At 38.6% G+C, this 27,036-nt stretch overlaps 2 protein-coding genes and 1 long non-coding RNA gene across 3 annotated transcripts in view; 1 reads left to right on the forward strand and 2 right to left on the reverse strand.

Annotated features, from left to right (window-relative positions):
* On the reverse strand, positions 1–10,114 carry LOC146479156 (exosome complex component RRP4-like). Its single transcript, XM_085111428.1, has 10 exons — positions 9,978–10,114; positions 5,405–5,532; positions 5,157–5,258; positions 4,582–4,627; positions 3,766–3,855; positions 2,933–2,998; positions 2,321–2,389; positions 2,001–2,201; positions 774–899; positions 1–315 (listed from the first exon to the last, which is right to left on the reverse strand). The coding sequence occupies exons 2-10, from the start codon at positions 5,521–5,523 to the stop codon at positions 238–240; spliced, it is 897 nt and encodes a 298-aa protein (XP_084967554.1). The 5' UTR covers positions 5,524–5,532; positions 9,978–10,114; the 3' UTR covers positions 1–237.
* The window catches only part of LOC146479157 (conserved oligomeric Golgi complex subunit 7-like), a 27,023-nt gene continuing 5,587 nt past the window's right edge, over positions 5,601–27,036 (forward strand). The window contains exons 1-17 of the mRNA XM_085111401.1: positions 5,601–5,835; positions 6,599–6,643; positions 7,785–7,840; positions 8,595–8,679; positions 8,760–8,849; positions 8,943–9,011; positions 9,271–9,306; positions 9,984–10,104; positions 10,614–10,696; positions 11,159–11,269; positions 11,720–11,878; positions 12,355–12,406; positions 12,599–12,726; positions 15,408–15,482; positions 16,574–16,639; positions 17,195–17,357; positions 17,490–17,699. Coding sequence (XP_084967527.1) covers positions 5,743–5,835; positions 6,599–6,643; positions 7,785–7,840; positions 8,595–8,679; positions 8,760–8,849; positions 8,943–9,011; positions 9,271–9,306; positions 9,984–10,104; positions 10,614–10,696; positions 11,159–11,269; positions 11,720–11,878; positions 12,355–12,406; positions 12,599–12,726; positions 15,408–15,482; positions 16,574–16,639; positions 17,195–17,357; positions 17,490–17,699 — 1,642 coding nt within the window. The 5' untranslated portion in view covers positions 5,601–5,742. The remainder of the gene's footprint in view (positions 5,836–6,598; positions 6,644–7,784; positions 7,841–8,594; positions 8,680–8,759; positions 8,850–8,942; positions 9,012–9,270; positions 9,307–9,983; positions 10,105–10,613; positions 10,697–11,158; positions 11,270–11,719; positions 11,879–12,354; positions 12,407–12,598; positions 12,727–15,407; positions 15,483–16,573; positions 16,640–17,194; positions 17,358–17,489; positions 17,700–27,036) is intronic.
* On the reverse strand, positions 15,494–17,598 carry LOC146479158 (uncharacterized). Its single transcript, XR_014865029.1, has 3 exons — positions 17,476–17,598; positions 16,707–16,773; positions 15,494–15,752 (listed from the first exon to the last, which is right to left on the reverse strand). It is a non-coding gene; the product is annotated as an uncharacterized LOC146479158 (long non-coding RNA).

Below are 27,036 nucleotides of genomic sequence, written 5' to 3' on the forward strand. Positions count from 1 at the left end.
TTTGACAGAGACAATACAGAATATTTATTTACGGCCCAGCTTCACATTTCATGTCTTTTTCTTCATCAAACGAATAAAGCACTTGTCTACCACCAGCATCCAAGCTCAATTTAAACTTTTCCCATCAAAAAAGACTGGCATACGAAAAACTACTGAATCTTCAATAAGAAAACCCGTCGTTTTGCAGAATACATCATACGCACATTGTGCTTGTACACAGTTTTGCTAAGGAACGATCTACGTTTCTTGGATAAGACGCTGGCGAACAGTGTCCGCTATTTCTTCTTGGATTTCAGGTTTAAGCAATTCCTTCACCTAAACACGACAAAACAAAAAAATATACAGTAATATGGATTAATTTTTTTAGTTGACCAGTCTGACAGCAAACTTAAATAACACAACGACATGACAAAAAACAAACAACTACAACAACATGCCAAGCGCGGAAAAACATTGTATATAGGTCGCACATTATAGACAAAAAGTTCGTTTCTCAAGTACTGTAAATAATAAAACAAAAATGGTCGCTTTCTCACGTCCCTCGCCTATTGCAAGCATTCAAATGAGTTTAGCACAAAGCGAAATGCCTTGGCTGCATATCATGGGATTCAACATAAACCTTTTAGTTCTCCCAAATCCCCTCTTGTTTGTGCATCAGGTTGTGTACGCTATTTCTTTACCTAAACATAAATTATATGGAATTAAAAAAGAGTGAATTAATATACACTGTAAGTGAAAAGTGGAAGATTGCTGTGACAGCAGCAGCTTCTTACCGAGTGTCTGAGGGAGGCATCATATGCATACTGAAGAGAAGTGTTGAACAACATTACTCCATGATGGGTAAGTGTGACCACGCAGTTACGGAGACGAGCTATTACCTCACGATCAGACTGTTGAATCTAAAAAGATATGTATTTAAATTTATTACGTAATTTGCAAAGTAAAGTTAGGGTTTCTTTCTCTTATTTAAAAGTGTCTTCATTATTTTGAACTTTGAATCAACCACCACCACATAACATCAAATACTCATCGCTTAAAACCCAACCTCCCACAAGTGGACACCCTTGAAACACATTCAACACCTGCAAGCGTCTGTTCAGGAGAGCTGTCCTCTTATTGGAGGTTAGATTAAAATAGAAACTGCAGTGTTTGTGGTTGGCTGGGACCATAACTGTTTAGGGTAACAAGCCAAATTATGAGGAGTTGAAAATGCACTGTTAGTGCTTGGCATGACCAAGTGTCCACATAGGACAGAATACTAATGGTCCCTCATGGCAGTGGATAAAATACAATGCTGGTGTGTGACTGAGACCACAGCTGAGTGTCCCTTACAGTAGGAGAGATGTTCGTATGTGGCAGGTTAAGAATGTATATGGCTGGGATCGTGATGGAGTGTACACTAAGAAGAGGTGTCTGCCAAAGTTGATACTTATTGTCGATTAGCAAAATCCTGCTTTGGTCGGTGAATGGTTTGAGTTACTATTGTTAACAGGGTGCCATGTACCACTGAAACAATTCATTTTTTTTTCTGAAGTTATCAATACATTGTTTCAGTGGGTGTCAACTTTTCCTTCTCCACAAAGAGAGAAAGCTTTGTGTACCAAAAATTTCTGGTCTATGAGTTTACTCTCTCCCATTAAATTCCCAATCTCTTGCTCCCTTGACCCACTTACATACTATTTTAGCATACCTCAGTGACCGACTATCGCGTGATGCACAATCTGATTGGCTACACAGGTGCCGTCTATCGATCGATAGACGGCAGTTTGTCAGAGTGCGCGCGATTTAGCATGCATCATTGCACAAATATATCAAAGTTTATGAAGTAAAAAGATTTTTTTGCTTCATGGATCGATCACTGAAGTATGGTAAAACAATAAGATGGCTCGCTCTCGGTTTCTATCACCTTTGATAGTTGACTGGGGGCTTTGCCCCTCGCCAACTATCAGCCGATAGAAACCTTGAGCTTGCCATCTAATTGTCAAATAGTCAATATCAACCTGTTTGGGAGGTTTATCTTCGGTCACAACTCTGTCTGTCTGGCCATCTGTGAGTGTGGCTTCTTCATCATCCAAAGGACTGATCCAGACGTAGCCATTATTCCCCAGGATAACCGTGGCTCCACAGGGGAGGTTGAGGAAATGAGTTTTGCACCGCTTCACCAACGATGGTGGAACTTGAACAAGGGTGCCTTCCTTGAGCTACAGCAAAACATTTCAAATGGCAAATACCAATAATAATTATTAAAAAAAAAAAAACACTGGACAATAAAATATTATAGCTGAGAAAATAACAAAAATGTCATGTCATGCACTCCCACCTTTCCATATTTGAGACTACGTGTGTGTAAGGAGAGTGATCCATCACTGTATGCTGACTGTACCTCTGCCTGGTAATAGTCAAGGAAGACAGACAGACAGACTTTATTTCCGCACGATTAAAATTAAAGCTCTGCAGTCTGTGGGGTCGTGCAAAGTAATAAGAAAAAAATTTATATACAAAGTAAAATCCTCACACCCCTAATCCTATTTTAAAATTCCCTATATAGGTAATTAAAATTTGCATGTCTAAAAGCAGCTGTTGTTACTGAAGTCTCCTTGAAAGTTAACTCCTTGAAGACGTCGATAGAGTGGATGTTTCTTCATTCCTCAGTGCACCAAAACTCACAGCAACGAAAATATTTACTCACCAGAAATGATTTCATTTGTAAAATATCTTAACCCTGTCTAGACGGGGGGGGGGGGGGGGGGGGGGAAAGGGGTTTTTGTGATCGTTAATGTACAACTCAACCATCTTTTTCTGTATGTTGGATTCAAGTTAGCATTACACTTAGGCACAGAACAGAGCTCAGTCATCACATGTTGAACCTGTCCACTCACTTAACCACTATGCTGGCCACAGCTTCTAACAGAGGCAGATTTCAAAAGGATACACTAATCAGGTCACCCTCTGCAAGAAAATGGCGCATCATCAACTCATCCTCAGCAGATCGTCTTCTCTGATAAAAATTACAGCAAATATTGACTATGTTAAAGCATAAAATGTTTGTACTCTAGTAATTTCCTTATATATACAGTTGCATTACCCTGCTTGCAGGGTTGATTCTTATATCTACAGCTGTATCTGGGTGTCCTATATGCCAACACACACTACTAAATGCCAACATCATCATCATCATCATCACATCTTTATTTACCCTCAGATTTTTAAGAGTAGCTTAATGCAGCTAATATCTCTGAGCATTTACCCACCCAACCATGAGAGTATACACACAAAGACCAGACCACAACACCGGGAACTATGTCCCCTACTCTTTGCGAACAGTGAGTGGGTTCTTTAACGTGCCACAGAGTTATTTACAAACAAGGGTTGTGAGTTGTGTGTTGTACATACATGTACAGCTGCATAAGGCAAGCATTAGGATGATAAACACATGCTTTAGCTTCAACTACAACATGTTTATGGCTAGCAGTCTCTGTATCTGAAACATTCTGCACCTGTGATCACTTCCAAAAGATGAATCCTTTGTCAGCATGGCACAACAATTTTTTATAAATTACTGTTTGTTGTGCCATTATAGATTAATTACCAAATTGTTAATCTTTCTGCAACTTCTTTGATGAAAAGAGCAGACAAAAAATAGAATAATGATAAAAATTATCGACTCTTAATGGTGGGACCCCAAATTTCTTCCAATGGCAAAGAAAAGAATTAAATAATGCAAACAGAAAATGGAGCCTTGAGGATCTCAGGTGATTTTCTTACCAGCTCTCCACCAGGTAAGTTTACAGAGGAAAGAAGCAACACAGAATCCAGCCTTGAAAATGTTTCCACTTTCCATCTCTTCTGCCCAACCTTGTAACAAACAAATGACACAAGTTCTACACCGTATCAAGATTTCTTTTTTAACTACATTGTAAATCATATTGGATCTTATATTAGTTACATGTAACAGAAGGACTGGTCATGAAACCTTGCCATGGCACATAATGAATAGTGCTGCAATTTATTTTGGAAGGGACCCTACTCCTACTCCCCTCGGTAGTTTAGACATTCTCCCCAGGTTGCCTTTACCGTTAAACCAAAATGGCGGGAGTTTGATCGAAGCGTACAAGTCTCGAAAATCCCATGGAAAAATAGGGGACTGTGAACGGTTTACTGGCTTCATAACTATTGCCTTTTATTAACTATGACTGGATCGATGTCTTTGGCTTGTGGTACAGTAATGATGTCATGCTTTAGTTATATTAGTGGTTGATATTGTGAAGTACTAAGTATTAAGTAACTAAAAGCAAAGCTAGTAGCTTGTGGGGCTGAGTAATCAAACAAATACAATATAGTTTCAACAAAGTGAGTTTATAAACTCCTTAAAAATCCCAACTGACAGGGAAGCTTACCAGTTGTCTATTTACAAAGCATGGTGGAAGATTTGAACAGGGGATTAACCCGTAACAAATCCAAGCTAGTGATGAGAGAGGGGACTTGAACCTGGGGCCTCCAGATTACACGTCCGCCCCTCTAACCCCTAGATTAGTGGGCCGCCTCCCTGTATTTTGAAACAAAAATCAGCCTTTTTCTTACCTCTGTTATTCTACCAACTACTACATCTCCCACTTCTCCATTGTACCTTGAAATGAAAGGGCAAATAGTGATAGTACAGTATGTACAGTACATACTCCCTGTAGCCCAAAACAGACATTAATTTACTCAAGATAACAAGTACCACAAAATTTTTGGAGAGTAATGCACTGGAAATAACTGAGGAGTATCCCTCAAAATGGTACATGGAAGATCTCACTGAAAATACATGTAGTTTGTCATCTGGAACTATCATTAAGGGCCGTAACATGAAATACCTGTTACTGCTGAGTATGCTTGATGGAGCCTTCGTGTTATGGGTGATTTAAGTTCATATAGGTTCATTTTACTCACAAAGCAGCAAGGCTGTTATGGGTGTGTTCATCAATGCCACATGGACACACCAATAACACATTTGCTGCTCTCTCACCAGGTCACTTTAACCTCTCCTTGCTCGCTGCAAAAACACATTTTAAGTCTCCATCTGGAGTCAAGCCATGCATGAGCTATGGGGGACTCATTGAAGGATAGGACATTTACTTAAGCTGATATGTTTGAAAACATCATAAGTCCATTACCTTGTCTTGAATGGCCGTACACAGATCAGCTTGTTCACTCTCTCAACAACTCCAGCAACTGATGCTATCAATTTATCACCATCAACGTAAGTACCATGGCCTCTGCAACGTTATATATACAAAAATTATTGATAGGAACATCTTGGGATAAAATATAGCTACCTAAAAGTCTAAAGAGGATCCGAAATAGGCTATTCTAGTTTTCATTTGAATTTTCATGACGAGTTGAATTGAATCTTGTTACCAACCTCATGTATCCTGTGTCTTCTGTGATAACATCGCCTGGAGACACGATGTGCTTCGGTTCAATTCCAGCCAAAACTGCTATCTTCTTTCTTTTCTTGGGCAGTCGTGCATCAACAGACATCTTTTACAGCTACGTACAATAAAATAAACCTTACACGTGAAGGATAAAATTGACCGCCATTTTGAAAACGGCTGAAGGGTTAGGACTGGGTTCCACTGTACAAGCCCCCTCGTTACTAGTGACCAGCGGTGTATTTTCACAATTCAAAATGGCGGCAAATGAGTTGTGAGTTGGCGGTAATTTGTTTTGTTTTTTAATTTTATTTTTCATGAAATCGACATGGATTTCTCTAAGTTCTCCGATGATAACTTTGATGTGAAAGAGTGGGTTAATTCAGCGCTGAGAATCCGCGACGATCGAACTCCTATTGACGTAAGTCTTATCAGAAACTGACAAATTGCAACGTGTTCATGCGTTTATAGAGAGTACAGTGGGGAGATAAATACACCGATTTAATTGACGATACATCAGTATTACACAGGGAAAACGCCAAAAAATATCGTGTTAATCTGAAGCTTATCGGTGATACTGTTAGTAAGTTTATCTAAGTCTTAAAGGTGACAAAAAATGAGAGTTAATTCACTTGTTTTCAAAAATGAACATAACGGAAATAATGAACCCTTAGCTTACGTTCAATAGGCCTTATCACGGTAAAAAAAATTGAGGGGTGAAAGCGCCCAGTCGTGTTTTGAACTTTCCATACATTTGTCTGTTATAGCGAACCAGCCGTGAACTGCTACTAAAAATAGTTCGCGGGAAAAAATACAGGGAAATGTATGTAAAGTTCAAAACACGACTGGACGCTTTCTGGCACAGCTAGATCCCTCCAATTTTTTTTCTTAAAATCCCTTCCCTAGTTCCAAAATTTTCCAATTCATGAAGTTTTCAGAAGCGATGTTTTATGAAAATTATTTTACATCGGATTCCCATACAAACACTGTTATTTCAGACGTGTTTGCCTATCTGCCAAAATGGCGTCGAAAACCGTGATAAGGCCTATTTATATTACAACAGACCGAACTGCCTGAAGGAAAATTTACTTCAATGAGGATGAATTAGTCTCAGCTCACTGTGTAATAAATTACATATGTAAAAACTAATATTAATTTTATTTGTTTATTTTCTACCTTTTCAGGCTCATGCATCAAACTTGGTCATGAAGCTACAGCTATTTATCCAGGTTGGGAAGAAAACATAGACGTTCCAACTTGTAATTTTGCTTTCAATTCCCTCTCACCCTAAAAAAGCCCTTTCCAATCAAAAATATTATTTCACACCAGATATAAAGCTAATGCAACTGTTGATTTTTTGCATGCATTTTATTTATAACATACACCTGGCACTGGAAAGGCTCCTTGCTTGAATCAGACAAAAATTTTCCTGATCAAGTGGACAAAATGGTAGTCCACTTTTTCCATTCCAACTGATTGGAATGGAAATTGTGCAGTTCCAGAATATATCCATACTTCCGGCACGGAAGGTTTTTTGTTTTGCACCCCTCCCCCCTCAGGAAATTCCAGTTTAGCTTTATACTTTGCTTCTAAAATTTTGACTTCTAAGACCCCCCTCCCCCTAGGAAGTTCCAATGACCTTCCATGGGGTGGGTATGGATTTTTTTCTGGAACTGTACATTTCTGTTCCATTTGCAGAAAATTTACTTTCCAGTTTTGTTCTAATTAATAGTGCTTTCGAAATACACAGGCAAGTAAAAACTAACGATACAAGGTTCCGACGTTTCAGCGACGTCATGACGCCATTCTCAAGGAATGAATAATATAAGCGAGTTCAATATAGTTAGATCTTAGATTAACATAATTGAGTAATTTAAATAAATACTTTGGCGCGGATCGAATCTGTTCGTACATTCAAGCGTGGTCTTAATTGTTTGATGTACAGCATTTCGTGAATTAAACAATCAAATTTGTTCCTGCATTTTTTCAGTACTTTGAAACAGCTAAGGAGGTCTTCAGGGACTGCGCTCGCGTGATCGTGATCATAATCTTTCCGCACAGAGGATGAAGTGCTGTTGTGGCCAACAACGCGCGCATGTAGATGACCACGAGTATAACCAACATAGCTACCTGTATCGCACAGGTTACATTGAAAACGATAAACTACACATTGTTAGTTAACTAGCTGTGGTTTGGGCTTTAGTTCTTGGAGGTCTTGGCCAAGTAACTTGTAAAAAGCCTTTTCATTTGACATAGAAGGATTCCAAAATTTTGAACCAAAAATTTTGGCTAAATGGAAAGTGCTCTTGACCAGCACTGATTTTCTCTGTGTTGATATTAATGTTAAATAATGTTGATATTATTTTTTAGGAAGTCAATAATTCTTTGGAGGAAACCAGTACACAATCAGTGAATAACATTCCAAGGTACACTGTTGACTTATAATAATAAATTATTATAAGTATTGTCTGTGGTTATTGAACACTTTCAGTCAATTATACATTTTAGAGATGTGTCTGGCTTTAAGAGAATTCAGTTGCATATAGTAGGGACCAACTTAAGGTGTCCATTTTGGAGAGGTGCTTACTTTAGTGGGGTGTGCATCTTAGATCTTGAGTTAGTTGGCTGTATAGCTAGCTGAGCGGAAGTATTTAGACTGGAATGGTGATTTAACCAATGATATACTTATAGACAATCTAGAAATAAGCAGAAGTAAAGTTGCAACTAGTACTAAAAAGATTTCCATCTGTTACAGATAACTGGAACTCAAATCTTACTAATTGAAGCACAATAAACAATCCAGGGGTATTTCTCTAGGAGGAATTAATAATTAAGGGCACTTTGTAAAGTTCTGGATATCCACACAAAAACTGGCTGGTTTTGCAATGTACTTCTCAAACTCATTAATGATCCAAAAGCCAAAGACAAAGGAATTCATGCACCGTGACGTGTTTGGATATCTGATAAAAAACTCCTCGTTTTGCATCCTTAATTTCCCCTTCAAAATCAGTTTGTTTGAGAAGTTATATCAAACACTAGTCTCAGTGTTAATCATCACAAATTATATAAAAAACCTTGAAGTTCATCAAAAATACTCCACTACGTGTCATATTTCAACTGTCTTCTGGGTGTTTGATATTAATATTACATCTTAACTCTATGATTACTGTACTTTTCCAGAGTTCTGCGGGAGATAGAGAACATACGCCATGATGCTTCTCTTTTGAAAGAACAAATGACTTTAGTGAAGGAGGACATTAGAGTGGTAAAAGTGATATTTTTTCATGTTTGAAAAACATCAGTTAATATTTAATACAACTTAATAACTCTGTAAAATATTCCCAGGTTGAAGAAAATACAGCACAGTCAATGAAGATGTTGATGGAGCTGGATAGAGTGAAATCAAGGATGCAGGATGCTTCAAGGGCTCTGCAGGTACTGGTTGACTGTAATAAATCTGCTTTATACAGTCATACAGTGATCACTCCATTGATAAAATAATTTTAATGATGGAACATTATTTTACAGGAAGCAGATAACTGGACAGTGCTATCATCTGATGTGGATAAAGTATTTGAGTCAGGAGACGTCAAGGCTGTAAGTATTATTAATAATATATAAACTTACTTGTAGAAAATGACCTACTAATGTGCCAAGCAATTTGAAACTTCAACTGGCCAGATCTGACAAATGGAAAGTGCCTTTAGAGTAATTTTAAACTCCACTTTCTTTGGCAAAAAGGGGCACCCATTGACCCCAGACCACTTCCCAAGATCCACAATTTAACTTCCAGTAATGTACAAATTATACATGTAAATGTAAACTGATTATTGCACTGTAATATTGTTTATTTCAGATAGCCGCAAAGCTCGAAGGAATGCACAGGAGTTTAGTAAGTATAATGCTAAGTCTGCCCAAGTCTGAGCACAATCGTATTAAAGCAATTTAATGTGGCTAGTTAAAAATTTAGGAAAACTTAACCTGAAGCCAATGCAGTCAGTAGGTTTTTCTCTTGGCGCATGGGTCCTGGGAACTATGGGGTTCACGACATTGGGGGCTTAGCTGCATGTCCATGACTTATGTTACATTCTTGTTGGAGTCTGATCTTTATACAGTAGGTCACTAAAAGTGTTTTGAAAACTTGTCGAATTTGGCCCCCACCCGTTGGTTGTTGGGTATCAGGTAAGCGGTTTTCACTGAATTCCTTTCAATATGACATTGCTGGGTGGTGGCATCTTCTAGGGGTGGTCTCTAACTTCTAACTTTAACTAACTTTAATACACAATGAGATGCTGAAGCCAGAGGCTTATATGGCACAGTTGGTCAGGTGAAGAAAACAAGATGTGCTGCTATGTCACAACTGAAGATTAATACAATTACAGGTACTATACAACAAAAGCCAGCTTAGTTGAAACCCATGGATTAACCTCCCTGTTGCACCTGAATTGCATCCAGCCCCTTGCCACCTTTCAGACACCAGACCTGAAGCTTAATCTACAGGTGTAATTACAATGTATGTAATACACATATATTGGTATAATTCTAATTCTCTTTACATTGTACCTTTAGAGTGTGTTACAAGATGTCCCTGATTATGCACAGAGGCGCAGACTCCTAGAGGGTCTGAAGAACAGGCTGGAGGCTCTTCTGAGTCCGAAGATTGTGGCTGCTTTTAACAATCACTCACTTGGTAAGCCCCCCTGCTTTTAAATATAGCCATGACCTTTTCATTCATTTCATAATTCAAATGTATCTAGTTTGTTTGGACTTTCATGCTACCTGGAACAAAAGAGTGACAAAAGATCAGTCTGTGGTTGTTGAACATGAACTGGCTATAGATTTGTCTGAATTGCAATCTGATATCAGCTTGTCCCTGAATGATAATTTGGAAAATCAAATGTTTCATTGCATAACTCAGACTTAGATTGGATAAGAGAGGCTTGGCATAATTATGCATACAGTAATGCTCTATCTAGACTCCTCTCTTTGTTATTTTTTAATATTTAATATCCATGCATATTTAGTAAAATAATGACCCTTTTATTTGAGGATGTGGTCCAATTAGTAAAGAGCTAAGTTGATTCAATCTACAATGATTTTTACATCAAAAATTTAATATATGGGTCATGTTAAGTCAAATTGTTAATAATTCACACCAGACCTTCTTATGCATCTTCCCTGTTTTATGTTTGCCTGTAGATGACACCAAAGAATATGTTAAAATATTTACTAACATCGAAAGACTGGACCAACTTCAGAACTATTACATCAGATGCCACAAGGCAAGTACTAGTTGTTTTGGTATTAATAATTATCCTGTCCAGTAACTTCTTCAGGTATTTGATCAATACATGTATGTAGTTTGAACCCTGGAGTAGAATGTTTGGAAAAAAAAAAGGCCTTCACAAAAATCAAATGTTTGCATAAGCTGAGCTTCTTCACCCCCCTCCCACCTCCCCCCCCCCATCCTCCCACTGTGTCTTAACATTTGACTCACCATGAGTATCCCTGTGGCTCCTATTGATTTGAGACTCACAAATTTTTCACTTTTCTCACATTTGCAAAGAACTTCATACATTGTACATTGACTGGAACTGGCAGTTAAATGCTCATCAGACAGTAGTTTTTACATTCAATACTCAGAACCTGTTTTTGGTGCCTTTGATGTTTAAACTCCTCTCTTTTTTTGTTTCTAAACACTAACACTTGGTAATTTTTATCTTTATTCAACTGTTAATCCATAGACTAAACTCCAAAAGACTTGGAATGAGGTTCGAGTCGAGGATCCAAACAAATCAATGCTGGAATGGTTATCAACGTTCTACGATGTTATCCTCTCAACTTGGCACACAGAGGTAAGCTAATATCGAAGAATATAGAAGGCAAATAAATCTTATGGCAATTGTAATATTATCATATTTTATTATTAAAAATGACAGTGAACATTATATGCAGAGGAATGTCTGTCACAAGCATTCACCTTGAGATCAGTTCTTTTATCGATAACTTAAATTTATCAATTATGTATTAAAATTTTGTGACAAATTAAATTGCAAATTAGCATATACTTACAGTTGATATGAAGATGGAATGTAGCACCTTCCCTGTTCTCATCTATTAGAACACGTGACTTATTTCCATGACCTCAAGGGGGGAAATAGGCCAGAACTTGTACTCATAATTTATCAATTTATTACATGATGCAACCTTAACAGTCATCTTTGATATTTGATTAACCTTGATGTATGTTTTGAATTTCTGTTGTCTGGTTTGACTGTATGGTTAATTCTGTGCTTGTTTCACAGGTGACATGGTGTGGGCAGGTGTTTAATGAACCTGGCACTGTGCTATGCACACTTATTACTCAAACATTAATCCACCTGGACCCTTCTCTGTCTTCATGCATCACAGAGTTTATCAAGAGTGAGCCAAATATCATAGAAAAGTTGATTGAACTACGGCAGGTAAGATTTTGTTGAGGAAAAGGTGGTTGTTGTTCGTCATGGTTGATACAATGATAATAAAGTGTATTATGATCATTTGTCTCATGATGTAGTCACTTGAGATGTAGATTACAACATTTCGACATGCTTGAAACCTGCTAGTCTCCTTCAGACAATTAGGTCGACTGATTATGCAGCACCATTATTGCAAAGGTCGGCTGTGATTCGTGTATTTTGATCCACTGGCAACAGGTAAGGTTTTGTCTTTGAAACAAACCAAATACTGTTTAGCATCTTTACAGTGGCTGGCCTCATTGCACGATCTACTGGCTAAGAGTTCAGGCAATTTACCATGTTGGGAAGGTTTTATTTGGTCAGTGGTCCAGAAAGCTTTTTGTTATTTGCCATTCAGTACATCATCTTTTTTCCTCATCAAAGTAAGCAGTATGCGCTAAGAAAGAAGACCGTAATTATTTCTTAAAATTGTTTCTTTTCAGGTAACATTGCGATTTGCTCATAGCTTAGAAAAGGCTGTTTCTCAGCAACAAGGTACTGAGTTTTTAATGTTGGTGGGTGTTGATTCATATTGCCCTTTCCATGGTTCATTTAGATTGCTTTGAACTGGTTAACATGGCCACAATTGGCCCTAAACAGACACCTTGAAATTCAGGTTCTGGAGGCTATCCTCAAACTGTAATACCTCTACCTTTTCTAAAGTTAACATTTTTTTTCATCCTCCAGATAAATGTAGCACACTTTCAGCTGAACTGCTGGTTGAAGCAGTGTACTCACCTTATGTTCCCTACCTGCTGGATTATCCCACACTACAGCAAACCTTTCTCACGGAGCAGTTACAGGCAACACGGCTGGTAAATGGCATGTTTTATTCATTTGATAACAGTGTTGTCCATCAGTGTCATTGAAAGCCTGAGCTACTAGCTGGACTGGTGTTCTGTCATCAGTTCAAACAGCTGCTTGAGTATGTGGTCTTGACTTCCAATACAAATGTTCATAAAAAATTAGTCAGTTCTGATGTCTACTTCTCCAAAGGTTGTTTAAAAACCTTGTAACCACAGATAAGCCACAAGCTAAAATTCAGTGAATAATCCACTTATTGGAAGCTCTGATAATCACACATTTGAAGCTCTAGCTTTTGTATACCTGGTGTCATTGCAGGTGCTTACATAGTATGCGCAGTTGACATCTCATAGCCATTTATGTGCAAGCCATTTATGCATAGCTGCAATCTGCCCATTAAAGACACTCTCACAGTAAAACAAAGAGTTGCTATTTCCCAAGCATTCTTTTTTGTTGCCAAATTGCATTTAGTGGAGGACTGGACGTTCAGTGGTACAGTGGAAAATATACACTGTAAAAAGGACAGTGCTTGAGGCAAATTGTTTCTTTCAATCCAGGTGTGTCAATGGGTGTCAACATCATTTTCTATGGGAAACTTACACGCAACATAACACTGGTGGCATGGAGGAGGGGGGGGGGGGGGAGTGGGCTTGGCCATAGGCAAAGAGGGTCCTTGTGCGAAGTAAAGGATTTAATTCTTGGTCTTCCAATCCTGCTTCTTGCTGTTACTTTTTGTCCCATCCTGTCATTTTGTTTCAATCTATCAGTCCAAGTGGCTGAATGTTTCCAAGCTCAAGAGTGACCTCGTCAAGCAAGAACTAGCAGGGGAGCTTTAGATCAAACTACAATCTCACAACAGAAACCCAGACGCTGATGTGGAAACTGAGTGGGCGCGTATCTGTGATGCTGTCTACACCGCAGCCGCTGCTGTGGTAGGTCCCACCACCCGTAAACCACCGTGGCGTCTCCTTGCTGTCCATTGCCGGGAAGATCCTGGCTCGCATCCTGCTCAATTGCCTCAACGATCACCTGGAGCGCAGCCTGCTTCCCGAGAGCCAGTGTGGTTTTCACAGGGGGCGCAGCACTGCTGACATGATTTTCGCAGCTCGGCAACTACAAGAGAAGTGTCAGGAGCAGAACGTCGAACCATTCACCACCTTCATGGACCTAACCAAAGTGTTTGACATTGTCTGCCATGAGGGGCTGTGGAAGATCATGGCCAACTTTGGATGCCCCCCTCCCCCCAAGTTCATCACGATGGTACGGCAGTTCCATGATGGCACGAATGCGAGGGTGCTGGACAACGGCGAGTACTCCCAGCCATTCCCTGTCACCAATGGTGTTAAGCAGGGCTGCGTGCTGGCGCCCACTCTATTCAGCATGATGTTCTCTGCCATGCTGACCGATGCCCTCTGTGATGGTGACATCGGTGTCGGCTTTCGGTATCCTACAGACAGAAAGCTCTTCAATCCTCGGAGGCTGCAAGTAAGGACCAAAGTGCATGAAGACACAGCCCGTGATTTCCTCTTTGCTGATGACAGCCAGCCCCAGCAGCTCCCTGCACAGAGCCCCACATCACCGTCAACGGTCAGATACTATCTGCGGTAGACAAGTTTGTATACCTTGGAGGCACTCTGTCACACTCCGTCAATATTGACGAGCAAGTGTCCCACAGAATTGCAAGAGCCAGCACTGCCTTTGGCAGGCTATAAAAGGACAATGTCTGGGAGCGCAGAGGACTGAACCTTGACACCAAACTCAAAGTCTATAGAGCAGTAGTTCTACCATTCCTGCTTTATGCATGCAAGACTTGGACAATCTATGGCTGACATGCCAAGCAGCTCAACAGCTTCCATATGAGATGTTTCAGGACCTTGATCAATGTGATGTGGCGTGACAGAGTTCCAGACACTGAAGTGCTCCAGTGGGCCAAAATGGAGAGCATTCACGCCATCCTTATGCACTCTCAGCTCTGGTGGGCTGGCCATGTCCACCTCATGTACGACTGCCGCCTTCCCAAAAGACTACTCTACGGCGAGCTGTCCACAGGCAAGCGCTCACTTGGAAGACTGAAGCTGTGCTATAAAGACACACTGAAGGCATCGCTTAAGCATTGCGGTATTCCCTATACCACCTGGGAAGAGTCCGCCGAGGACTGTCCTGCCTCGTGTTCCCTTGTAAAATCTGGCGTGGCTACCTTTGAGGAGAGATGCATCACGGACAAAGAGAAGAAGTGGCAGAGAAGGAAACACACAGAACTCCTTCTCCCAGCCTGGCTCAGCCCCGCACATCCCCTGTCCCCACTGCAACAGACTTTTCCGGGCGAAGATCGGCCTGATCAGCCATCTCTGCATACACCCCATACCCCTGTGATATGAAGTCTTGGTCATCTTTGCTTGCGAAGGACAAACATTATTATTATTATTATTATTATTATTATTATTATTATTATTCTTCTTCTTATTTTTATTATTATTATTATTATTATTATTATCAGTCCTGATCTGCATCCTGGCAAAGAGGACTGTTTGATACAACAAAAGACAAGATATGTGTCAGTTCAACATCAGTTGATTTTTAGGATTCATGACATCAACATTGATTTGATTTCCTTTTTCATAAAAGTATGAAACTGAACACAGGTTAGCTTGTACATTTTGAATATTTTAATTATTAATTTTATCATTTTCAGCATACAGATGGCTTCATGGAGACTGCAGGATTCATGGCTGAATCTGTAGAGAAAATATTTCATCTTTCGGAGCAGGTACGTTTTGCCCTGCTACCTACAATTTTATCTCTTCTAGTTGTTTCAATTAAGTTGCATTTAGTTTGTTTTTGGGTAATGTTCATAAATTATATATTAATTTTACCTGAATACATTATGAATCACTAAGAGCACTGCAAGTACCTCACCTACCTTTCAGCGTAGAAGGAATATTTCTGCCTTAGTGTGATGGTCCACTCCAGTACTTCATACATGTAGGCAGCCAGAAAGTGTATTGGTTGCTCAAAGTTTGTTTCTGCCATTAATTTCCTTAGACAATGCAAGAAAATTTGCTCAATATTTTAATTTGTTTCACTTCTGAGGTACATCAGCAAGATCTTGCAATTGATTGTTTTTATTAAAAGTTATTATTATTCCACTCATGCTCACTGGACATGGTATGCAAAACCAGCTTGGTGCTACGCTTATGTACGCCATTGGCTATCTATCATCCCACATCCAATGCATGCTCATGGAAATTGTTATTAACAATTATTCCACGAGCGCGCGTTGGATATGAGATGATAGATAGCCAACGAGGCGCGTAGCGCCGAGTTGGCTATAATCATCTCATATCCAACAAGCGCAAGTGGAATAATTGTTTTATTAACAACAATCACGAAATATTGCTAGATCTTACTGATTTCGCTGCGCAAGAACAACCAGCAGACAATTTAATGGTCGCTATTTCTCAGCCATGGTATAATGGCTCATATACCATAGCCGCTAAGCCAATCAAATCCCTCGAATTGCATTATACAATGATTCAGTTTTTAATAATAATAAATATACCGATGTACCTGATGAGTTTCCATGCAGGGTTAACATTTTTCATTTGAAGAAGCTGGCCGCTCAAGAAAATTTGGAGGTTGTTACCTTAACGTAGCCTTCTGTGACCATTTTTTTTCACTCATTTTATACGTGACCACTTGATACTTCTTCACTCATGATTATAATGCAAGAAAGTTGTAACAGTTTACAGACCAGCCACTTGTAAATGTACAAATGATAGACTGTCACATTGCTATTACTGCAGATGTCCTTTTGCAGAACTATAATTACTACTTCTTCTGGTAATTATTCTTCTACAGGCAGTGGAGTATTGTGTCAAATTAACCGATGGTTATGCAGCTCATGGGCTCTGTCATGTCCTGGAGGTGAGAATCAATAAAATGTCAGAATTTGTCTGAAAGCCAAAGTTGAAGGGAAAATCCAAATTCTTACCATTGTTGTGACTTCAGGGCCCAGTTTTATTTGATCATTTTACTATCAGTCAGACAATGCATCTCATCTTGAGAACAAATTAACAAGAAAAATAGACAGTTAGCTTAAGGTGTCACTATTTAACTGAGAGCTTTCATGCAGAGTTCAGGTGGTTGCTCTTGTTCTACCTTCCAGAGATGCAGCTACATGTATAATAATAATTGTTGTTTCCAACGAGTTCAAACCCTTTCTTGTCAGAGGTGTGATGTTATTTTGCTTCAAGTTGGCCATTGATTGAATCACTATAATTTGTTCTAGAACAATGCAATGAGCTCACTGCCTGGGTGTATATTATTTATTTTTGTCACCCCAAATATTTAGTAAAGGACAGTACTGGTTGTAAAATAGTTGATTGATATGAAATCACTTACCTGTGCTCTCAAAGTTAAGCTTTTTTGGGAAGCTACAATCCATTAATGAGTGTTTGATCTCATTTTCTGTATGTGTAGGAATTCTTTGGTGCATACGCTGGACGGATGGATGAATGCATCACTATTTTACGAAAAGACTGCTCCCTTGATATAGATCCTAAAGCAGATATGTTACCAAGTCAGGAACTCAGCGAGGACTGGACGTTGTTCCAGAATGCATTCCGTCTGATTCAGATTTGTGGTAAAAATCATTACTAACAGTAACTCCTTTTGTGAATATTGTGTCAGCCAATGTTTGGGTGACAGTCAACTAACAGGAAACTGTTCCATATTTTCCTTATTTATCTTTTTAATTTTACCTTATTTTTTCCAGGAGATTTGCTTTTAAAACTGGAAAACCTGGACAAAAAATTAATTGCTGCAATCCTGATGTCTGAAGAGGACACAAACGCCCAAGAAAATGAAAAACTTCAAGAACCTCCACCAGCTCAGTTGAGACCTTTCCACTGGTACAATTATCTGCAAAATGAAAGACCTACTGAGTTTGGTGCCTTGAATGAATTAAAACAAAAGCTCCAAACAGGTATTTTGCAAGCTAAATTTGTTGGTATCTAATGCAAGGTTTTACAGAAAAAGAAAAACATTTCTGTAAAATATCTTGAAAATAAAAGAACACTTATGTATATATTGTACTCCCCATTCAGTAATAAACTTGACATGTAATCCATATCTACTACTTACAAAATATGTGCTGTACGTGTATATGCGTCCCAATTCTTTGTAATATACAGGACTCCTTGATATTCTAAACTATATTTCTCCTTCATGATAATAATACACTTCTCATTCTTCCTTCTAATCATTGATCTCAAACATTCCTCTGCTCAGTTCTGCTAAGTTATTCTCTTCCTTCTTCATCTTCCCTTTGTTCTGTGGACTGGAGGGGGTACTCCCCTAAATAAACGATGCACATATATGTGCGGCAGTAAACCATATGATTTTTCAGCAGACTTGATCTGAAACAGGGTAACAGATTTTAACCAATTAAATTTTTTGTCTCAAAGTCTGAAAACATTATTGATTTTATGAAAAGGGATATCAGTTGTAGAGACCGGGTCTAAAAAAAGTATGATCAAATGTTAGAGGCCTGGCCCCAGTTGTTCAAAGGGCGGATAATTTTATCCACTGGTTAGTTCGCTAGATAAAATGTGTTCAAGATTTTCACGATAGCCTATAATTTGTGAATAGAGTAGAAGCAAATGTCAACTTTAAGAATGGGATTGTGTTGAAAACTTGCCAAAAGCATTGGTTGGAGTATCTTTGCTCCGCTGGATAGCGACTTATCCAGTGGATAAAGTTATCTGCTCTTTGAACAACTGGGGCCAGATCTGAAAATGACAAATTTCCAATGTCTGAGATAGACATTTGATACCTTTCTCCTTTGTATTTAAATTTGACACTTATACATCCTCCTTTGTGTTCCTCCTATACATTTATGTATAACTTCATACTTACCAATACCCTATACCTAATGTGTCTTGTTGTCTATCCTCCTCCTTCGTGTTATAAGCTTATACTTACTAATCCCCTATACCTTGTGTCTTGTTCCCTCTCATCCTTCTTTAGGTTATAGCCTTATACTTACCAATCCCCTTTACTTTTTGTCTTTTTGCCTCTCATCTTTCTTTGTGTTATAGCCTTATAGTTTTTAATCCCCTATACCTGGTGTCTTGTTCCCTCTCATCCTTCTTTGTGTTATAACCTTATACTTACCAATCCCGTTTACCTTGTGTCTTGTTGCCTCTCATCCTTTTTTGTGTTAGAACCTTATAGTTTTCAATTCCCTATATCTTGTGTCTTGCTGCCTCTTATCCTTCCTTCTGTTATAACCTTATACTTACCAATCCCCTTTACCTTGTGTCTTGTTGCCTCTCATCCTTTTTTGTGTTAGAACCTTATAGTTTTCAATTCCCTATATCTTGTGTCTTGTTGCCTCTTATCCTTCCTTGTGTTATAACCTTATACTTACCAATCCCCTTTACCTTGTGTCTTGTTGCCTCTCATCCTTCCTTTTGTTATGACCTTATACTTACCAATCCCGTTTACCTTGTGTCTTGTTGCCTCTCATCTTTCTTTGTGTTATAACCTTATACTTACCAATCCCGTTTACCTTGTGTCTTGTTGCCTCTCATCCTTCTTTGTGTTATGACCTTATACTTACCAATCCCCTTTGCCTTGTGTCTTGTTGCCTCTCATCCTTCTTTGTATTGTAACCTTATACTTACCAATCCCCTTTGCCTTCTGTCTTGTTGCCTCTCATCCTTTATTGTGTTATAACCTTATAGTTTTCCATTCCCTATATCTTGTGTCTTGTTGCCTCTTATCCTTCCTTGTGTTATAACCTTATACTTACCAATCCCCTTTACCTTGTGTCTTGTTGCCTCTCATCCTTCTTTGTGTTATAACCTTATACTTACCAATCCCGTTTGCCTTGTGTCTTGTTGCCTCTCATCCTTCCTTTTGTTATGACCTTATACTTACCAATCCCCTTTGCCTTGTGTCTTGTTGCCTCTCATCCTTTTTTGTGTTATAACCTTATAGTTTTCCATTCCCTATATCTTGTGTCTTGTTGCCTCTTATCCTTCCTTGTGTTATAACCTTATACTTACCAATCCCGTTTGCCTTGTGTCTTGTTGCCTCTCATCCTTCCTTTTGTTATGACCTTATACTTACCAATCCCCTATACCTTGTGTCTTGTTGCCTCTCATCCTTCTTTGTGTTATGACCTTATACTTACCAATCCCCTTTACCTTGTGTCTTGTTGCCTCTCATCCTTTTTTGTGTTATAACGTGATACTTACTAATCCCCTTTAACTTGTGTCTTGCTGCCTTCCATCTTTTCTTTGCATTATAGCCTTATAGTTTTCAATTCCCTATACCCTGTGTCTTGTTGCCTCTCAGCTTTCTTTGTGTTGTAACCTTATAGTTTTCAATTCCCTGTATCTTGTGTCTTGTTGCCTCTCATCCTTCCTTGTGTTATAACCTTATACTTACCAATCCCCTATACCTTGTGTCTTGTTGCCTCTCACCTTTCTTTGTGTTATAGCCTTATAGTTTTTAATCCCGTATACCTTGTGTCTTGTTCCTTCTCATCTTTCTTTTTGTTATAACCTTATACTTACCAATCCCCTTTACCTTGTGTCTTGTTGCCTCTCATCTTTCTTTGTGTTATAGCCTTATAGTTTTTAATCCCGTATACCTTGTGTCTTGTTCCTTATACTCATCCTTCTTTGTGTTATAACCTTATACTTACCAATCCCGTATACCTTGTGTCTTGTTGCCTCTCATCCTTCTTTGTATTATCCCCTTATACTTACCAATCCCGTTTACCTTGTGTCTTGTTCCCTCTCATCCTCTTTTGTGTTATAACCTTATAGTTTTTAATTCGTTTTATCTTGTGTCTCGTTGCCACTCGTCCTTCTTTGTGTTATAACCGTATAGTTACCAATCCCCTTTACGTTGTTGTTGCCTCTCCTCTTTCTTTTCGTTATAGCCTTATAGTTTTCAATTCTCTAGACCTTGTGTCTTGTTGCCTCTCATCCTTCCTTGTGTTATAACCTTGTACCTACCAATCACCTTTACCTGGTGTCTTGATGCCTCTAATCTTTCTTTGCGTTATAGCCTTATAGTTTTCAATCCCCTCTACCTTGTGTCTTGTTGCCTATCATCTTTTTTTGTGTTACAACCTTATAGTTTTTAATCCCGTATACCTTGTGTCTTGTTCCTTATACTCATCCTTCTTTGTGTTATAACCTTATACTTACCAATCCCGTATACCTTGTGTCTTGTTGCCTCTCATCCTTCTTTGTATTATCCCCTTATACTTACCAATCCCGTTTACCTTGTGTCTTGTTCCCTCTCATCCTCTTTTGTGTTATAACCTTATAGTTTTTAATTCGTTTTATCTTGTGTCTCGTTGCCACTCGTCCTTCTTTGTGTTATAACCGTATAGTTACCAATCCCCTTTACGTTGTTGTTGCCTCTCCTCTTTCTTTTCGTTATAGCCTTATAGTTTTCAATTCTCTAGACCTTGTGTCTTGTTGCCTCTCATCCTTCCTTGTGTTATAACCTTGTACCTACCAATCACCTTTACCTGGTGTCTTGATGCCTCTAATCTTTCTTTGCGTTATAGCCTTATAGTTTTCAATCCCCTCTACCTTGTGTCTTGTTGCCTATCATCTTTTTTTGTGTTACAACCTTATAGTTTTCAATTCCCTATATCTTGTGTCTTCTTGCCTCTCATCCTTTTTTGTGTTATAACCTTATACTTACCGATCCCCTTTACCTTATGTCTTGTTTCCTCTTATCTTTCTTTGCGTTATAGCCCTATAGTTTTCAATTCCCTATACCTTGTGTCTTGTTGCCTCTCATCTTTCTTTGTGTTATAACCTTATACTTACCTATCCGTTTTACCTTGTGTCTTGTTTTCTCTCATCTTTCTTTGCGTTATAGCCCTATAGTTTTGAATTCCCTATACCTTGTGTCTTGTTTTCTCTCATCTTTCTTTGCGTTATAGCCCTATAGTTTTGAATTCCCTATACCTTGTGTCTTGTTGCCTCTCATCCTTCTTTGTGTTATAACCTTATACTTACCTATCCGTTTTACCTTGTGTCTTGTTTCGTCTCATCTTTCTTTGCGTTATAGCCCTATAGTTTTCAATTCCCTATACCTTGTGTCTTGGTTCTTCTCATCCTTCTTTGTGTTATGACCTTATACTTACCAATCACCTATACCTTGTGTCTTGTTGCCTCTCATCTTTCTTTGTGTTATTACCTTATAGTTTTCCATTCCCTATACCTTGTGTCTTGTTGCCTCTCATCCTTCTTTGTGTTATGACCTTATACTTACCAATCCCCTATACCTTGTGTCTTGTTTCCTCTGATCTTTCTTTGCGTTATAGCCCTATAGTTTTCAATTCCCTATACCTTGTGTCGTGTTGCCTCTCATCCTTCCTTGTGTTATAACCTTATACTTACCAATCCCGTTTACCTTGTGTCTTGTTGCCTCTCATCCTTCTTTGTGTTATAACCTTATACTTACCAATCCCGTTTATCTTGTGTCTTGTTGCCTCTTATCCTTCCTTGTGTTGTAACCTTATACTTACGAATCCCGTTTACCTTGTGTCTTGTTGCCTCTCATCCTTCTTCATGTTATAACCTTATACTTACCAATCCCGTTTACCTTGTGTCTTGTTGCCTCTCATCCTTCCTTTTGTTATGACCTTATACTTACCAATCCCCTTTGCCTTGTGTCTTGTTGCCTCTCATCCTTTTTTGTATTGTAACCTTATGCTTACCAATCCCCTATACCTTGTGTCTTGTTGCCTCTCATCCTTTTTTGTGTTATAACCTTATAGTTTTCCATTCCCTATATCTTGTGTCTTGTTGCCTCTTATCCTTCCTTGTGTTATAACCTTATACTTACCAATCCCCTATACCTTGTGTCTTGTTGCCTCTCATCCTTCTTTGTGTTATGACCTTATACTTACCAATCCCCTTTACCTTGTGTCTTGTTGCCTCTCATCCTTTTTTGTGTTATAACGTGATACTTACTAATCCCCTTTAACTTGTGTCTTGCTGCCTTCCATCTTTTCTTTGCATTATAGCCTTATAGTTTTCAATTCCCTATACCTTGTGTCTTGTTGCCTCTCAGCTTTCTTTGTGTTGTAACCTTATAGTTTTCAATTCCCTGTATCTTGTGTCTTGTTGCCTCTCATCCTTCCTTGTGTTATAACCTTATACTTACCAATCCCCTATACCTTGTGTCTTGTTGCCTCTCACCTTTCTTTGTGTTATAGCCTTATAGTTTTTAATCCCGTATACCTTGTGTCTTGTTCCTTCTCATCTTTCTTTTTGTTATAACCTTATACTTACCAATCCCCTTTACCTTGTGTCTTGTTGCCTCTCATCTTTCTTTGTGTTATAGCGTTATAGTTTTTAATCCCGTATACCTTGTGTCTTGTTCCTTATACTCATCCTTCTTTGTGTTATAACCTTATACTTACCAATCCCGTATACCTTGTGTCTTGTTGCCTCTCATCCTTCTTTGTATTATCCCCTTATACTTACCAATCCCGTTTACCTTGTGTCTTGTTGCCTCTCATCCTCTTTTGTGTTATAACCTTATAGTTTTTAATTCGTTTTATCTTGTGTCTCGTTGCCACTCGTCCTTCTTTGTGTTATAACCGTATAGTTACCAATCCCCTTTACGTTGTTGTTGCCTCTCCTCTTTCTTTTCGTTATAGCCTTATAGTTTTCAATTCTCTAGACCTTGTGTCTTGTTGCCTCTCATCCTTCCTTGTGTTATAACCTTGTACCTACCAATCACCTTTACCTGGTGTCTTGATGCCTCTTATCTTTCTTTGCGTTATAGCCTTATAGTTTTCAATCCCCTCTACCTTGTGTCTTGTTGCCTATCATCTTTTTTTGTGTTACAACCTTATAGTTTTCAATTCCCTATATCTTGTGTCTTGTTGCCTTTCATCCTTTGTTGTGTTATAACCTTATACTTACCAATCCGTTTTACCTTGTGTCTTGTTGCCTCTCATCTTTCTTTGTGTTACAACCTTATAGTTTTCAATTCCCTATATCTTGTGTCTTCTTGCCTCTCATCCTTTTTTGTGTTATAACCTTATACTTACCGATCCCCTTTACCTTATGTCTTGTTTCCTCTTATCTTTCTTTGCGTTATAGCCCTATAGTTTTCAATTCCCTATACCTTGTGTCTTGTTGCCTCTCATCTTTCTTTGTGTTATAACCTTATACTTACCTATCCGTTTTACCTTGTGTCTTGTTTTCTCTCATCTTTCTTTGCGTTATAGCCCTATAGTTTTGAATTCCCTATACCTTGTGTCTTGTTTTCTCTCATCTTTCTTTGCGTTATAGCCCTATAGTTTTGAATTCCCTATACCTTGTGTCTTGTTGCCTCTCATCCTTCTTTGTGTTATAACCTTATACTTACCTATCCGTTTTACCTTGTGTCTTGTTTCGTCTCATCTTTCTTTGCGTTATAGCCCTATAGTTTTCAATTCCCTATACCTTGTGTCTTGGTTCTTCTCATCCTTCTTTGTGTTATGACCTTATACTTACCAATCACCTATACCTTGTGTCTTGTTGCCTCTCATCTTTCTTTGTGTTATTACCTTATAGTTTTCCATTCCCTATACCTTGTGTCTTGTTGCCTCTCATCCTTCTTTGTGTTATGACCTTATACTTACAAATCCCCTATACCTTGTGTCTTGTTTCCTCTGATCTTTCTTTGCGTTATAGCCCTATAGTTTTCAATTCCCTATACCTTGTGTCGTGTTGTCTCTCATCCTTCCTTGTGTTATAACCTTATACTTACCAATCCCGGTTATCTTGTGTCTTGTTGCCTGTCATCCTTTTTTATTTTTTTATCTTATACCTACAAATCCCTTTTACCTTGTGTCTTTTTGGCTCTCATCCGGCCTTGTGTTATAACCTTATACTGATATAGCCTTATAGTTTTTAATTCCTAATAACTTGTGTGTTGTTGCCTCTCATCCATCTATGTCTCAGCCTTATAGCTTTATAGTTTTCAATGCCCGATATCTTGTGTCTTGTGACCTCTCATCTTTCTTTGCATTATAGCCGTATAGTTCTCAATTCCCTATACCTTGTGTCTTGTTGCCTCTTATCCTTCCTTGTGTTATAACCTTATACTTACCAATCCCCTTAACCTTGTGTCTTGTTGCTTCTTATCCTTCCTTGTGTTATAACCTTATACTTACCAATCCCCTTTACCTTGTGTCTTGTGACCTCTCATCTTTCTTTGCATTATAGCCCTATAGTTCTCAATTCCCTATACCTTGTGTCTTGTTGCCTCTTATCCTTCCTTGTGTTATAACCTTATACTTACCAATCCCTGTTATCTTGTGTCTTGTTGCCTGTCATCCTTTTTTATTTTTTGATCTTATACTTACAAGTCCCCTTTACGTAGTGTCTTTTTGCCTCTCATCCGGCCTTGTGTTATAACCTTATACTGACCAATCCCCTTTACCTTGTGTCTTGTTGCCTCTCATCCGGCTTTGTGTTATAACCTTACACTTACCAATCCCGTTTTCCTTGTGTCTTGTTGCCTCTCATCCTTCTTTGTGTTATAACCTTATACTTACCAATCCCCGTTATCTTGTGTCTTCTTGCCTGTCATCCTTTTTTATTTTTTTATCTTATACTTACAAATCCCTTTTACCTAGTGTCTTTTTGCCTCTCATCCGGCCTTGTGTTATAACCTTATACTACCAATCCCCTTTACCTTGTGTCTTGTTGCCTCTCATCCTTCCTTGTGTTATAACCTTATACTTACCAATCCCTTTTACCTTGTGTCTTGTTGCCTCTCATCCTTCGTTGTGTTATAACCTGATACTTACCAATCCCCTTTACCTTGTGTCTTGTTGCCTCTCATCCGGCTTTGTGTTATAACCTTATACAGACCAATCCCTTTTACCTTGTGTCTTGATGCCTATCATCTTTCTTTGTGTTATGACCTGATAGTTTTCAATCCCCTTTACCTTGTGTCTTGTTGCCTCTTATCCTTCCTTGTGTTATAACCTTATACTTACCAATCCCGTTTTCCTTGTGTCTTGTTGCCTCTCATCCTCCTTTGTGTTATAACCTTATACTTACCAATTCCTTTTACTTTGTGTCTTGTTGCCTCGCACCTTTTTTTGTGTTATAACCTTATACTGACCAATCCCGTTTACCTTGTGTCTTGTTCCCTCTTCTCTTTCTCTGTGTAATAGCCTTATAATTTTCAATTCCCTATACCTTGTGTCTTGTTGCCTCTCATTCTTCCTTGTGTTATAACCTTATACTTACCAATCTCCTTTACCTTGTGTCTTGTTGCCTCTCATCTTTCTTTGTGTTATAACCTTATACTTACCAATCCTTTTTACCTTGTACCTTGTTGCGTTTCATCCTTGTTTGTGTTTTGACCTTATACTTACCAATCCCCTTTACCTTGTGTCTTCTTGCCTCTCCTCTTTCTTTGTGTTATAGCCTTATAGTTTTCAATTCCCTAGACCTTGTGTCTCGTTCCCTCTCATCCGTCTTTGTGTCATGACCTTATACTTACCAATCCCCTATACCTTGTGTGTTGTTGCCTCCCTTCCTTCTTTGTGTTATGACCTTATATTTACCAATCCCTTTTACCTTGTGTCTTGTTGCGTTTCATCCTTGTTTGTGTTATAACCTTATACTTACCAATCCCTTTTACCTTGTGTCTCTTTGCCTCTCATCTTTCTTTGTGTTATAGCCTTATAGTTTTCAATCCCCTTTACCTTGTGTCTTGTTGCCTCTCATCCTTCTTTGTGTGATAACCTTATACTTACCAATCCCCTTTACCTTGTGTCTGTTTGCCTCCCATCTTTCTTTGTGTTATAACCTTATAGTTTTAATTCCCTATACTTTGTGTGTTGTTGCCTCTCATCCTTTTTTGTGTTATAACCTTATACTTAGCAATATAATCGCCTTTACCTTTTGTCTTGTTGCCTCTTATCCTTTTTTGTGTTTTAACATTATAGTTACCAATCGCCTTTACCTTGTGTCTTGTTGTCTGTGATCCTTTCTTGTTGTTATGAGGTTATACTTACCAATTCCTTATACCTTGTGTCTTGTTGCGTCTCATCCTTCTTTTTGTTATGACATTATACTTACTAATCCTCTTTACCTTGTGTCTTGTTGCCTCCCATCCTTCTTTGCGTTATATTCTTATACTTGCCAATCCCCTTTACCTTGTGTCTTGTTGCCTCTCATCTTTCTTTTTGTTATAACCTTATACTTACTAATCCCTGTTACGTTGTGTGGTTTTGCGTATTCTCCTCCTTCGTGTTACTTATTGTT

This window comes from Pavona decussata, unplaced genomic scaffold, assembly GCF_977016875.1.
Source record: "Pavona decussata unplaced genomic scaffold, jaPavDecu1.1 SCAFFOLD_61, whole genome shotgun sequence".
NCBI classification, from domain to species: domain Eukaryota; kingdom Metazoa; phylum Cnidaria; class Anthozoa; order Scleractinia; family Agariciidae; genus Pavona; species Pavona decussata.

Bases quoted from the DNA above. Each gene is read 5' to 3' on its own strand.
- LOC146479156 (XM_085111428.1), bottom strand. From the start codon at position 5,523: ATGTCTGTTGATGCACGACTGCCCAAGAAAAGAAAGAAGATAGCAGTT. The intron at 2,390-2,932 runs GTATCCTTTTGA...GACTATTACCAG, and splicing joins CAGAGGGTGACCTGATTAGT to GCAGAGGTACAGTCAGCATA. The intron at 2,202-2,320 runs GTGGGAGTGCAT...GTTTTGCTGTAG, and splicing joins GTAGTCTCAAATATGGAAAG to CTCAAGGAAGGCACCCTTGT.